This window comes from Felis catus, chromosome B1 (genome assembly GCF_018350175.1).
Source record: "Felis catus isolate Fca126 chromosome B1, F.catus_Fca126_mat1.0, whole genome shotgun sequence".
In the NCBI taxonomy this organism is placed as follows: Eukaryota; Metazoa; Chordata; class Mammalia; order Carnivora; family Felidae; genus Felis; species Felis catus.
Window position 1 is genome coordinate 24,499,112 of NC_058371.1, and position 14,824 is coordinate 24,513,935.

At 35.0% G+C, this 14,824-nt stretch overlaps 1 protein-coding gene across 6 annotated transcripts in view; it reads left to right on the forward strand.

Annotated features, from left to right (window-relative positions):
- The window catches only part of SGCZ (sarcoglycan zeta), a 1,094,832-nt gene that overhangs the window by 1,057,526 nt on the left and 22,482 nt on the right, over positions 1-14,824 (forward strand). For 5 of the 6 annotated variants that reach the window (XM_019828324.3, XM_045056853.1, XM_045056852.1 and 2 more), the window contains one exon: positions 8,137-8,209. In XM_019828324.3, the coding sequence (XP_019683883.1) occupies positions 8,137-8,209 (73 nt within the window). Of the gene's footprint in view, positions 1-8,136; positions 8,210-10,398; positions 13,124-14,824 lie in introns of those variants that run through there. The other variant, XM_023252415.2, reaches the window with a different exon arrangement.

The window sequence follows — 14,824 nt, forward strand, 5'->3', positions numbered from 1 at the left end:
AGGGGTAAGTTGGGACGAAGTAGTATTCATGACAGTTCGTAAACATTTCAAAATCTGCAAGAGTTTTATTGTCACTCAAGTGTAAAATGCATAGATAGCACTGCTAAGAGGTAAATTCTACTAAGGCGTTTGGGCTTGACTTCTATAGGCGATTGGATTCTGGAAGCATTTTAAGTGAGAATTGCACAATAAGTTTTGTTTTAGAGTGTTAGATGGCAGTGGTATGGAGGAATAACTGAGAGAAAACAAAAGTGATATTGAAGTTGTGGAAAGAAGTAAACTAATACTGAAATTGAACACAGGAGGGCATCTCAGCATACTTCCCAGTTTCTTTTTTTTTTTTTTAACCTTTTTTAATGTTTATTTCTTTTTGAGACAGAGCATGAGCAGGAGCAGGAGCATGAGCATGGGAGGGGCAGAGAAAGAGAGGGAGACGCAGAATCTGAAGCAAGCTCCAGGCTCTGAGCCATCAGCACAGAGCCCAACGCAGGGCTCGAACTCATGAACCACGAGATCATGACCTGAGCCGAAGTCGGATGCTTAACCCGCTAAGCCACGCAGGCGCCCCCTGCCCAGTTTCTGAATTACTATTCTATTCATTAAACTAGCATTAAAAACAAGAGGAAAAGAAAAACTTTCAAGAGAAGGTCCTTAAAATATTGATTGTTATCAATATTGCTACTGATGCATCAATATGTAAGGCACCATGTTGTGTACAAGAATACAGTGGAATATGAGCAATATGTCTGTAACTTTTTAGTTTAGATGGGGAATAACACATAATTTAGAACGAGTGTGACAGGTAGTACACCCTAAATATGTTGAGAGGATGAACAGATTACATTTACCTGAAAAGGTGGGAAAAATTAGTAAAGAGATTTCATAGCTAAGTAAAGGAAAAGAAGTCTGAGCAGGTGGATGGGCTCAGATTACAAAAGTTTTGTATGCTAGGCAGAAGCAGTATCCAAGAATTTAAATGTTTCTACTTCTCTCTGGCCTCCTTCCCACGGTGTGCCTTTCCTGATTCCTTTGTTCCTCTTCCATCTGGCTTGTCTCTTTTTTCTTCTCTCTCACTCTCCAGAACAGCTAATATTCCATGCCAGGCCTTAGCCTTCTCTTCTGAAGCCCTTTTTGACAGCTGATGTGGAGGCCCTAGGGACACCCAGTCTCTTCCTGGACAGCAAGCACTGCCATGTTCTTCGTTTCACTTGCAACAACTTCAGAGAGACATTTAATGAAAGTCTATCTTATACCAGACAAAGTGCTAGGAAGTGGCACTACAGAGTGAAAAAGGCCCCTGATCTCAAATACAATAAAAAAAAAGATTTTATAATCTGAAATGATAACTAATTATGATTTTATAATTTATAATTTTATATAATGTATAATTCACAATGGAAAGGGACTTTCAATATAATTAACCAAAGAATTTATGTGCATTCAATAGCACAGGTTCAAACTTGGCGATAATGAATAAATAGGAATATTTTTGCCCCTGAGAGCTCAGTGAATTCTCTCTGGACTTCAGCCCCATTCCAGTGGAGGAATTTAAAGTACTGTCCATCTAAAGTTTATTTATTATTATTGTTTAAGTCTCTTAACTGTCCTATGGACTGGATGTTGAAGGTGCTGCTGCTACCATTAGTGAGATTCCACCTCTTTAAGTTCTTAGTGCTAATTGCTAGCTTGGAATTCTTATAAATTCCATGACTGAGATTTCACATTGAGAAGAGAAATATCCTCAGGAATGGCGTCCTGTACTACTCTTTCCTTAACTTTTCTTTTGACTATTTTTTGAAAAGTTTATTTTTTGGGGTGGGGGGTGGTTCAGAGAGGAGACACAGAATCCCAAGAAGGCTCCATGTTGTGAACACAAACCCAGCGCAGCTCAATCCCAAGAACCATGAGATCAATACTGGAGCCCAAATCAAGAGTTAGAAGCTTAACCAGTGGAACTGCCGAGGTGCCCCTTCCTTTGACTTTTAAAAGGGAGCTAAAGCCCTGGTGGAATTAATGACTGTTTTACCAGTCCAGCTACTCCTATGATGAATTTCTGATATCCCACGCAGAGAGCTAAGTATAAAACACAGAAAAATCGCAGCTATCCATTGTAGTTAGTAAAGGACCTGCTATGCATTTTTGTTTTCATTTTTCTGCAGTTGTTTAAGCATTAGGATAAAGTTCAATTAAAAGGGAGATTATGCTGGACATAACTTTTTATTTAGAAGAAACTTCTTTCTCAGGTTTTTGGGTGTTGATCGATCGTATCTGGTAACTAAGCAGCTGCATTAGGGAATTCCTTGACTACTGAATAGAGTCTTGATTAACAAAATTAATTCACTATTTAAGAATCTCTTTACAGCGTCTAAATTTCAGATTTCAGAATTCAGCCTGAGACCATGTAACTTGAAGCTGACATTTTAGGATCAGTGATTTCATGTACTAACGACTGGACCCATGGTGGTCCATTAACTCTACAAACACAATGTGTATGTCTTCTGTGGCTGATTTTCATAAATAAAAGTGACAGATGGAATTAAGGAATATTGAATTCTTACAGCGAACCAGGCACATTTATATCCTATTTAAGAAAACCCTAACCCAACCTGTAAGGTTGTTATTTCTATCTTTATTTATATCTATGGAAATTGAAGTTTGGACAGATTACATGACTTGCTGAAGTCATTTAGGTAAGAATGAAGGAGCTGGAGTTGTCTCCTTCTGTCTGCTGACTTCAAAGTGCCTAGTGTATACATCAGAAAACCTGAAGGCCAAAATTCTAGCTCACCAATGCGGTATTTAATTTCTCTGATTACAGCTTCCTCATTTTTCAGATGTAAACAATATATTATCTACTTACATTAAAAATGTCTGTGAGAGGGACCCCTGGGCAGCTCAGTCAGTTAAGCATCTGACTCTTAATTTCGACTCAGGTCATGAGCTCACAGTTGTGAGCTTGAGCCCAATGTCTCGACGTTCTCGCTTGGAGTGGAGCCTGCTTGAGATATTTTTTTTCTCTCCCTCTCTGTCTGCCCCTCCCCCACTCACTCTCTCTCTAAACAAATAAAAAAGTCTGTGAGAAAAAATGAGATAATTTATGTCAAGTTAATATTTCAAAGCACAGGGGTATCTTTGTTTTGCTTCCATGTGTATTACTGATCACAGGTGTCTCCACACAAAGCCAATGACCTCATAAAATTTTCTCTGAAATTAACTGTAATGGAATTTATGAAGCTAGTGGCCAGAAAAACGTCACATTTCACAGAACATACATACATATAAATGAATATGAATATGAACATAAACATAAACATAAACATAAATATAAATATAAATATATATTTAGTTACTATAAACTCGAGGAAGAACCTGGGAACACCAAGTATTTTTGGTTTGGTTTTTTTTTTTTTTTTGGTGACCTCTGTTCTGGGGCTAATGGCAAACAACTTCAAGTAAAACATTTAGAATATGGATAACCACATTAGGAGGGATATGTAAATTTACTTTTAATGGCATTTTTCATTTGGTGGGGAGGATGGCATTTTATGTTAGGCATTTGTAAAAAGTAGCATTCTACTTACACTGTCTTAAACTGTCTTTAAATGTGGAGTAGGATCACAGTCCATGTATATAGTTTTTTCCTCCCCAGCAAAGCAGAATATGCCATCCTGCTTACTTGTCATTGAATGACATCCAGTGTTTTTTTGACCCAAAAGTTTGCTTGTCTCATCTTTCCTGACCTTTACAATAGTCAACAGTCTATGTTTTCCCCAAGTCTTAAAACATCATCATCACTTTAAACTGATATACCCTTCAACATCTATACAGTCAAGCAGAATAGAACATTACACCCTTTTGAATGGTCCCTTAAAACAACATTAAACAACAAATATTTGGGGCGCCTAGGTGGCTGGGTTGGTGGAGGTCTGACTCTTGATTTCAGCGCAGGTCATGATCCCAGAGTTGTGAGATCAAGCTCCATGTTGGGAGCATGGAGTTTGCTTAGGATTCTCGCTGTCTGTCTATCTCTCTCTCTCTCTCTCTCTCTCTCACTCTCTCCCCCCCCCCCCATACCCCTTCCCCAGCTCACTTGTGTACATGCTCTCATTCCCTCTCTAAAATAAATAAATAAAGGGCACCTGGGTGGCTCAGTGGGTTAAGCTTCATCCGACATCAGCTCAAGTCATGATCTCACAGTCTGTGAGTTCGAGCCCTGCATCAGGTTCTGTGCTGACAATGCAGAGCCTGCCTGCTTGGGATTCTCTCTCTCCTTCTCTCTCTGCTCCTGCCTCACTTGTGGTCTCTCTCAAAAATAAATAAATAAACTTAAAAAAGTTAATTAAAATAAATCAAATAAATTAAAATAAATAAATAATACAATAGAATAAAATTTAAAAACAAGTTTATTTACTCAACAAGTTACATACATATTATATATATTATGATATATAAGTAAACATCTGCGTTTTGCACCTTCTTGTCCTTTTTCTGTCCCTCTGTCTTTTCGGTTTCCGTGGACTTTATAGCTTACAATGTGAAAATTCATCACACATTCCTTCTTTTCCTGAAATGAGAGTAAATGTGGTCTGTACACATCTGTACTCTTGGTACCAAATACGTGTTGACTGATGGTTAGGGTCACCAGGTATAATACATGATGCCCAGTTGAAATATTTTTTTGAGGATAGGTTACAATTCATTTATTTTTAAAATATTTTTTTATTTTTTTATTTTTTATTTAACATAACAGTTAACATACAGTGTAATATTAGTTTCAGGTATACTATATAGTGATTTAATTTTGAATTTCAGATAAACAACACATCAATTTTACTCTAAATATGACCCATGCAAATATTGCACATTTATATTAAAAAAATATTTCAGGGGCGCCTGGGTGGCGCAGTCGGTTAAGCATCCGACTTCAGCCAGGTCACGATCTCGCGGTCCGTGAGTTCGAGCCCCGCGTCAGGCTCTCTGGGCTGATGGCTCAGAGCCTGGAGCCTGTTTCCGATTCTGTGTCTCCCTCTCTCTCTGCCCCTCCCCCGTTCATGCTCTGTCTCTCTCTGTCCCAAAAATAAATAAACGTTGAAAAAAAAAATTTTAAATAAATAAATAAATAAATAAATATTTCATATTTATCTGAAATTCAGAATTAATGTGATCCCCTATATTTTTAATTGCTAAGTCTGGCAACCTTACTAATCATCTGACATTTGTAAAAATTCCCAATTCCAAGGAAATATGTATTTTAGGGGCATCTGGGTGGCTTGGTTGGTTAAGTGTCCAACTCTTGATTTCGGCTGAGGTCGTGATCTCAAGGTTCATGAGTTTGAGCCCTGCATCAAGCGGCCAGCACAGAGCCTACTTGGGATTCTCTGTCTCCCTCTCTCTCTCTCTCTCCAATCCTGCTCATATTCTCTCTCTCTCTCTCTCTCTCTCTCTCAAAATAAACAAATAAGCTTTCAAAAATTACAAAGGAAATACATTTATTTATTTATTTATTTATTTATTTATTTATTTATTTATGTGTGTGTGTGTGTGTTTACTTTGTGAGAGAGCGCATGAATGAGGGAGAGGGACAGAGAGAGAATCTTAAGCAGACTCATGCTTAGCATGGAGCTGAATCCCATAACCCCAGGACCATGACCTGAGCTGAAATCAAGTGTCAGGTGCTCAACCGACTGAGCCACCCAGGCGCCCCAGAAATATGTATTTTAATTTTGACTTTTTGTGCTGTGAGAGTATGTGCTTGCTTCAGATGGCTTTTATCTTCTTTCACTGATTTCCTTTTAAGATTATCATTATTGTTTATTAGTTATTACCCCCTTGGCTCATTCTAGGACAATAAAGGAGAAGTTAAGAGTACTTTTCTCATTATCTGGAGGTCTATAGTTAGTAATTTATTTATGTTATTTTATTCAATTTTCAAGTTAGCCCCTTAGGGGATATGATTATACATTATTTCCTCAAGAATCATTTGTTTTTAATCATCAATAATTTTCTATACTGATACTTAGAATTAAGACTTCTATCAGCTTTTAATCCTCTTTGAAAAATTAAAGCTTTGATAGCTTTCCCCTTTTACTTTCGCTGATATGTTCTGTGCTAAGTTACTATATGTTCCATTCGATGTTTGAAAATAAATATTGCTACTGTTCTTTAATTATATTTTTGTCATCTCGTTTGGGAAGTCTTCAAAGTCATAGAACAGTGGAAATTAATTTTTAAACTTTACAGATGGATAACTATTTTTTCTGGAAGTTATATCCTCTTAAAATGATAAAGGGGTCTCTCGTTGGGATATGAAAACTTATACCTTGGAATGTTTTCTCAAATGCCACCTTCACCACCATCACAAAATTAGGGTTTTATCTAAAACTGTTAGTTTATTTTCAAAGACCTATTCCTAATAATTTTCCACTCACAGAAATAAAGTACCTTATAAAATATCAAAAGAGCAAACTCCATGAAGAAATAATTGCTCTGATAGTCTGTCTATATATCATATGCCCTGCAGTCTCTTTAACAAAACATCAACAAGTAGTAAAACCAACGCAGTGAGAGGTCAACAAATGCCAATAGCTTTTAGCTTATAAATTGAAATCTGTAATCTTAGGAATTTACTACTGCAGAACCTTGTAAATTTATCCTTAGAACCATAATATAGATGAAACCATGTTACTGTCTTTGAAAAAAATCTCTTCCTCTCTGATTCAAGATCAAGGTCTGCATTGCTGTTTTATGTACAGGAGTTGTCTGGTGATCTCAGTATATTTCTATATAAAGCCACTTATTTTTAAGGAATTTAGGCGTTAGCTCTAATTTTCTAGTGAAAATTTCATGTTTACTGAAGAAATCATTGCTTGTTTTTCATATACTGAATCAATACATTTTTCATTGTTCTTCATAATAAGCATAAGCAACTTTATTTTATAGGTTTAAAATTTATGTATTTTATTTGCATTATTTGTATTATTTTGTATAATTTGTATTATTAAGCTGGTGTTGGGGCCATTGAAGGAGCAGACATGACGTTTTTACACCAAAATGTTTGATGAAGATTAAACCAAACGAAAATAAAATTAATCCAGATGGAATGATCTAAAACATCTACGTGAAATTACAAAAGAACAAAAATGAGATTTTGTCATCGAGATTTTTTTGTATTTTTGAAAAGGAAGATCATTTTATTTTGCTCAGTTAAACTATGGAAAAGCTCTGGGATCCAGGAAAATCACATGGAGTCAATAAATGATAGTGTAGATGGAATACCATTCAACTGCCTGAGCAAAGTGTTAGAGTGCATGACGTGTTCAGGTAACCAGGACCTCACATGAAGTCAACTCTATAGAAATGATTTTGAGCAGTTTATGGTTTTAGATAGAGCCTTAGTACCAAAGAAGCCAAATTAAATTGCTATTGATAATCACTCTAATAAAAGTGGGCGCTGTGTGGGGGAGAATTACCAAGTGTCCCATGAGACCTATGTCTTTAAAGAATTAATGATAGGGGCGCCTGGGTGGCTCAGTCGGTTGAGCGCCCGACTTCGGCTCAGGTCATGATCTGACGGTTTGTGAGTTCGAACCCCGTGTGGGGCTCTGTGCTGACAGCTCAGGGCCTGGAGCCTGCTTCGGATTCTGTGTCTCCCTCTGTCTCTGCCCCTCCCCTGCTCATGCTCTGTCTCTGTCAAAAATAAATAAACATTAAAAAAAAAAGAATTAATGATATACTACAAAGGAGCTCCTCTCCACATTTTCATTCATGCTCTGCCATTTGTAGAAAGACAGAACTGAGTATTGTGATCTATCCCTCCCTCAAATATACTTACCTGGGAAATAAGAAAGGGGAAGGGGATGGATCTTTGATCAGAGAGTGAAAATTCTACCTCAACCTAAACTTTTCTAAATACGGTTATCTTAAAAGTTAGCTACCAAGGGACATTTAGATTTACCCTTCTTGGCCCTTCACCACCTTGAACATTTTTCCAATTTTTCTATTTCATTTTCTGTACTCCTGTTTCTAGCTGTCCCCTTTTTGAATGCATATTTGATGCATAAAAATAGAGACGAAAACCAACATGTCTGTCTACTTGTTTGTATCGACTGCTGACTACTGGATTCATGTTCTGTCCAGGCACCGAAGGAGCAGTATTCGGGCACTCTGTTGAGACACCTCACATCAGAGCAGAACCTTCCCAAGACCTCAGGTAAGTTCTGGGTCTTCCACGTATGTCAGACTTTCCATCACTGTTGATGGCCCTTGGTATGTAAAGAAGTAAATAGAAAATGTGCTACATATTTGTATAAAGAGTTGACATTCCCTGCCTACATGGTAAATGACAAGTATTTGAGGGCAAGAAAATGTGTGTTATTATTGTAACCTTCTGTATATTTTTGCCCCTAGCAAACATACAATGAATATAAAAATAAATATATCCGACATGAGTGTGGAAAAGGCAGTTATAGAGAAAATTTAGAGGAGAATTAATAAAAATAAGGATTCCAGAAAATCCAACATAGACAATGAAATACATGACACATCTAGGCAGAAAGAAAGAGGAGGCAGAGAGTAGGAAAAAAGCTATAAATGGTCAGGGAATGTTATGTAAAGGGAAACACAAAGCAAATATGAATAGTAACCAGAAAAAGACAGAACTTAATTACCTTATGATGGATTCCTCAATCTAGTATTTCCAACGGAATAGGCTGCTTCCTGACAATGTGCTGTTTCTAAGAGGCACAGTTGTATGTAACAGCCCTCACTACCCAGAAAATTGTGAGATGACAACTTTATAGGGAATTCTCCCCAAGAACATCACAGCAACTGTTAATAAAATTTGTAATATTAAAATCTATCAAGTGATCAATGAATGATCTTGATTCAATAAATAAGGTTTGGGGTCCAGTGATATTTTATATAACTTATAGCAGTAATCATTTCACAACTTTTACATACATGAAATCATTAGGTAGTACACCTAAAATGAATACAACTTTATATGTCAATAAAAAAGATGTTTTATATAGTTACTTTCTGATAGATAAATTACATTCCAAAATACATTTCTATAGGATGAAAAAAAGACAACAATAATGATATTTAAAAAGTAAATCACACATTAGAAATCATTTTCAAAGCTGAATCAAAGTATCAACCTGGGAGACAGTCTTTGTCTTAGAAAACACAATATAAATATTAAGCAAAACCCAAATTATTTCATAAAGATCAGGTGCAGCCCTTCTCATTTGGATGAGCGGAAAACACTGCTCAAATGAAAATAGAAAAATAAAGTAAAACGATTTAAATGTTTTAAAAAAGCCATACTTTCACAACAGTAACTTTTTCAGACCTTTATAGTTCTGTGATAAAATTTTCTAAGGAACGCAGTTTCTCACTATCTCAGTATTTCAGATTCAAACCGGCTAGTTGACAAAACCAGAAGAAGGTGGCCACGATCTTCCTGTGATCAAGGCGCTTTTTTATTAGACAAAGATAATAACTGTTTGCTCAATGGCAAAATCCCAACTCAGTGCCAAAGGATTTAGACGGGTTGAAGAGTATGTGTAAACAGCAACTCATAATGCGTTATAGTTTTAACGTAGGGCTCTTTTCTCAGCTAGGAATTCCCACATTTTTGTGTGATTATTTTTTCCCTCCCCATCTAACAAAGGTGTATGTTCCCTTAGACCAACATCTGCATCTTCGTTGTTTATCTTCAGTGCTATAGCAGTCAACGTATATCTCACACATAATTGTGTCTGATAAATACTTATTAATGTGAAATATTGATATAGCAAAACTCAATAACGAGGACACTGAGCGCATGTAACGTAAGAAACGTGGTGGTCGTTACTGCATTATTAGGACCCAGGTGGCTGACATTGACTCCAAGTGTTTTTGAACTGTGTTTTAATACAGATGCCAGAGTTAATTGATTCATTCCTTTAAAAAAATGTTTAAATTACACCATTCTAAAAGAAACTTCTTTTTACGTCTAACATTTTAGTAATTATATACTCAGTGTATGATTTTCATTATGAAAATCTATTGCTAAAAGAAAAATAGGATGTGTTATTTTAATTACCTTGCTGACATGTCTCAAAATTCATAAGTGTGAATGTGAATTAAATGATAATTAGTATATGGTGTTTCTGGTTTTTATTTTCAAATTATTCATCAATTATTTAAATATTGCACTAAGCTGAGTTTATCTGCTAGTGCTAAAAGCAAATTAGTAACCCCCCAGATGAGCGTTACTGATCTAAATTTGAAACTGAGACAGAAGCAAAGCACAGTAATGATGGGGGTATTCAATTATTCATTTGTGTACATGAAGATTAAAAGCAGAGTGTCTGAGAAGATCTTTACAAGTCCTGCTGACAATTTTCCTTTCAGGGCAGTAAGAAGTACTCTTAGTCGACACCTAATTCTAATCAACAAGGTGAGATTGGTTGGCCAGGTAAATCAAATGGTAATTTGGGGAGTAAGTAGCCGTGTTGTCTTTAATTTTGTTTTTGTCGAGAATAAGAGACTTTAGAAAGATACATTTCAAAAAGTTTATTAAAGAGTATAGGGAATGTTTTGGTGTGGACATGAAGTAGATTTCTATAATTTATTTATTCAACGAATGTTTGATGAGTGCTTAATGTGTGCCAAATTCTGTTCTAGTTTCCATGTGCATTTCAAACCTACACATGTAGATTTTCTTTGATGTCTTACACAAAGTTATATTGTTTTTCACTAGGGACCTCTGTGTTAAAAAGGCTAAAACAATGTATATTGAGTAGTTGAGACATAAGGGTATATTTTCCCAGAATAGCACAAATATGAATGTTCTTCCTTTTTTATTTCTTAAATTAATTTAGCTAAATTATCACAGTTCAAAAGAGTGTCTGCACTTTATGGTGAGAAGTGAGGAAACCCGTTTTATATTGCCCAAAGATTGTTTGGATCTGAGTTTCATTAACTGTTCCAAGAAAAGAAAAGAAAACAAAACAAAACTAATCTGGACTTGGGATCAGTAAAATGAATTAGTATGTAATGATGTAGCTGGAATCTTTTCATCATGTTCATTCTTGTGTGAATATAATTTTAAACTGAAATGTTAAGTTTTGCAGGCTCCAAACTGATCTCCGAAAACACATAGCTCTCATATACGTCATTACTGTGTTCAAGGAAAAGCCACCATGTATAAGGTAGTAAGGATTTTGCACTGAGATGTTTTCTCAATAAGAGGTTCTCCTCTCCTCCCCCCTCTTCCCTCTCCCCTTTTCCTTTCTACTCTGTCTCTCTGTTTCTTTCTTCTTCCCTTTTACTATTTCATTCTATGTATGTATATATTTATTTAGAGTTGATAGCAAATGATCATTATCAGAAGCTTGTATTAGGGTGTAATCTTGGAAACATAGAGCAACAATTGATGTAAACATTTGTTTGATCTAATTTGAAGAAAGAGACCATAACTGAAAGTGCAAGTAGGCAGAAAACAAACCAACCAAAAAAAAATAGAGGCCACGAAAACCATGTGATTTGCAGCTGAAGAAAACTCTCCACAGCTTGAAGTGATACGACAGTAAAATTGCTTGTGTATTCAGGTCAAAGTTTACATTGTGTTTTTCCCCCCTTAAAACATTTTTCTGTTCAATTTTCTATTCATTCCATCATTGAAATAAAAAATAATTCACTAAATGCCTGACACCGTGTTAAATATTTATGAAGAACCAGAAAAATGATGCTTAAGTTCTGCTTAAGTTTCTATTTAGTAATTGCATCTCACAACTTACTTTTTAAAAGAAGTCTGAATTCTGTTCTCAGAATGTTGAAAGTTCTTCTAGAGACCTAGGCATTTTTTTTTTCAAATCAAGAATTGTATAATACCATAAAAACAAAATCTGTTGCATCTTTAGTATGTAAACACAATAAAAACAGCATTTCTTGGGGAAAAAAACAGGTGGTAGGGTGACTGAATTTCAACATTACTCCTTTTCTCTACAAGAATCTCTTGGTACCTACTATAAAAACTAGTCTGAAATCCGTCACTATGATTGCTATAATGCTTTCAAAATGAACACAAATAGTACTTCACTAATTCCAATGACTAATCACATAGGAATTCACAAGCTTTGCAAATAAACATGAGTTTCATTTTTCAACAGGCCCCTTTAGAGAATGTTTTGTAATAAAATGAATTAAAATGAAACCTCTACTATGTTGTAAACCCTCCTCAGGGGAGGATTGACAATTGCTATATAGGACAGAAGCAGGGCATCATTTAATTGTTAATGCTGTATTGCCAAGAGTCTACTTACCAGATTGTTCTCGAAGGGAATACAGGTTTAGTCTAATTTGAGTTCCAGAGTATTCTGGAATGTTTGAGTTCCAGACTTCTATAGGACTTCTATAGGAATTCTAGGCTTATTTGAGAAGGTCATGGTATCTGGAGAAAACCAATATAACCTAAGGCTTAGTGAAATTTTATCAATTCTATTTCTTTATGATTTGGGGGCTTTCCATCTTGTTTCAAAAGTTGTCTTATTTTGTATTTGGGTATTTCCAGTATTTTCTTTTAATTTTCTGTCAGTTAGTTTTACACTGGGTATTTTTTAGTTTTATGTTGTGAATAAACACCGTGGGAAATTATATTTTGAATTTTCTTCTGATTTGCTACTGAAAATTACAGCCTGTGATTTACTACTTTTTGTATTTAGAATAGATAGAACTGGAAATTATTCTTGCAGAGTGTGTTAAGGATCTAATGTTATTGTCTTCAGTATGGATAGACAATTTAGTAAGCATCATTGACTAAGTAACCTAGTATTTCCACCAAAATTAATTGCTACATTTGTCAGATATTAATTTATCATAAATACTTTTGATCTATTTAAATTATATTGTGTCCATTGATGAAATTTATATTTTAATTCCAATCTCCTTTTGAACTGAAATAATTTCATGTTAATTTCTAATTTAAAAAAGAAAATGTCTGGGGTGTCTAAGTGGCTCAGTTGGTTAAACATCAGGCTCTATTCAGGTCATGATCTCATGGTTCCTGAACTTGAGCCCTGCTATGGGCTCTGCACTCACTCTTCCTCTCTCTCTGCACTTCATGGGATTCTCTCTCCCTGTCTCAAAAAGAAAGAAAGAGAAAGAAAGAAAGAAAGAAAGAAAGAAAGAAAGAAAGAAAGAAAGAAAGAAAGAAAGAAAGAAAGAAAGAAAGAAAGAAAGAAAAGAAAGAAAAGAAAGAGAAAGAAAGAAAGAAAAGAAAAAAGTTTTAAAAAGGAATTGCTTATTAGTTTAAAAAAATAAAGTAAATAAAAATCTGATAAATGTTGCACATACTTTTCTCCCCAGAATAGTTTAACATAATGTTAAGTTTCAAGAGACTCTCTTTGGATTCTTGTTGAGATTTTGCTACATACGTTTATTACTTTTTTAATATTGGATTTATGATAGGAAAGTAGATACGAGTTTACTTTTATCCAAGAATATATCAGATTCTTGAATTTTCAGGTAAATAATATCAGATGTGCTTTCTAGATATCCCTCTCCCAGAAATAGCTGTGAAATACACACATTGAGTGTTATAGCATTCATATTAATATGGTCATTTAGCAATGGAATTATATATAGTTTAGAAGCATCCCTTTTGTAATTAGTATTTTTTTCATTCTTAAATTTTATTTAAATCCAAGTTAGCTAACATGTCATTATTATTCTTTACTGAGTTTTAATACAGTCAATGACAATCAAACACTAGCATCAGTTAACAGTTTTCCTATTTGGATCTGCCTGGGTGATGTTTTATAAACTTTAACCAAAAACAAACAAAATGGATATTCCTATAAGATCTGAGACCACACCTTCTTTCCCAACACCTTATGAAAATTCTCAAACATACTCAATATTGAAAGCATCTTGCAGTGACCACCTATATACTCCCAGCTAGGTGCCTCCATTATCATTCTCCTGTAGGTCTTTAATCACATATGTACACATTCCACTAGCCATCTGCCAGTAGATCTTATTTTTATGCATTTGAACATAAATTGTACGTATCTGTACACTTTACCTGATCACTTTGGCCTGCATATCATTATCTAGTTTTCAATATTGCTTAAAGTTTTTTTTTATTGTAAAATAATTATACAGTGACATTCACAAATAATTAAGTGCACATTTCCTGAGTTTTGACAAATGGATTTACCTGTGTAACCCAAATTCCTGTCAAGAAATAAAACATCATCATCACCCAAGAGAGTTCTCTTATGCTCCTTCCCAGAAATCACCACCACTACCCACAAGAAGCTACTTTTCTCTCACCCTTTCACTCTGGATTAGATTGATTTAGTACTAAATATAAAATACAATACAATATGTACTCTTCTTTGCAAGATTTCTTTCACTCCTCATGATGTTTTTGAGATCCATCCCTATTGTCGACTGTATCAATGGTTCCTTCTGCCTTTTACTGATTAGTATTCTTTTATATGAACATATAATATTTTATGTATGTATTTTCCTAATTGATAGACACTTGGGATATAGCTGGCATATATTAAGCTTTATATGAAAATGCCAGAGCTTTCCAAAGTGATTATATCATTTTCTGCTAAAAATGAATGAGAATTTCAGCAGCTGCACATCTTCCCCAGTATACAGTAGTGTTAGCATTCTTACTCATTTGAACCATTCTGGTAGGTGTTTAGTGTTATTTCGTGTTTTTAATTTGCCATTACTTGATGAGTAATGATATTAATGACTTTTGCTTGTGCATATGGAACGACCATATATTGTTTAGTGACGTATCCATTTATTTATAAAC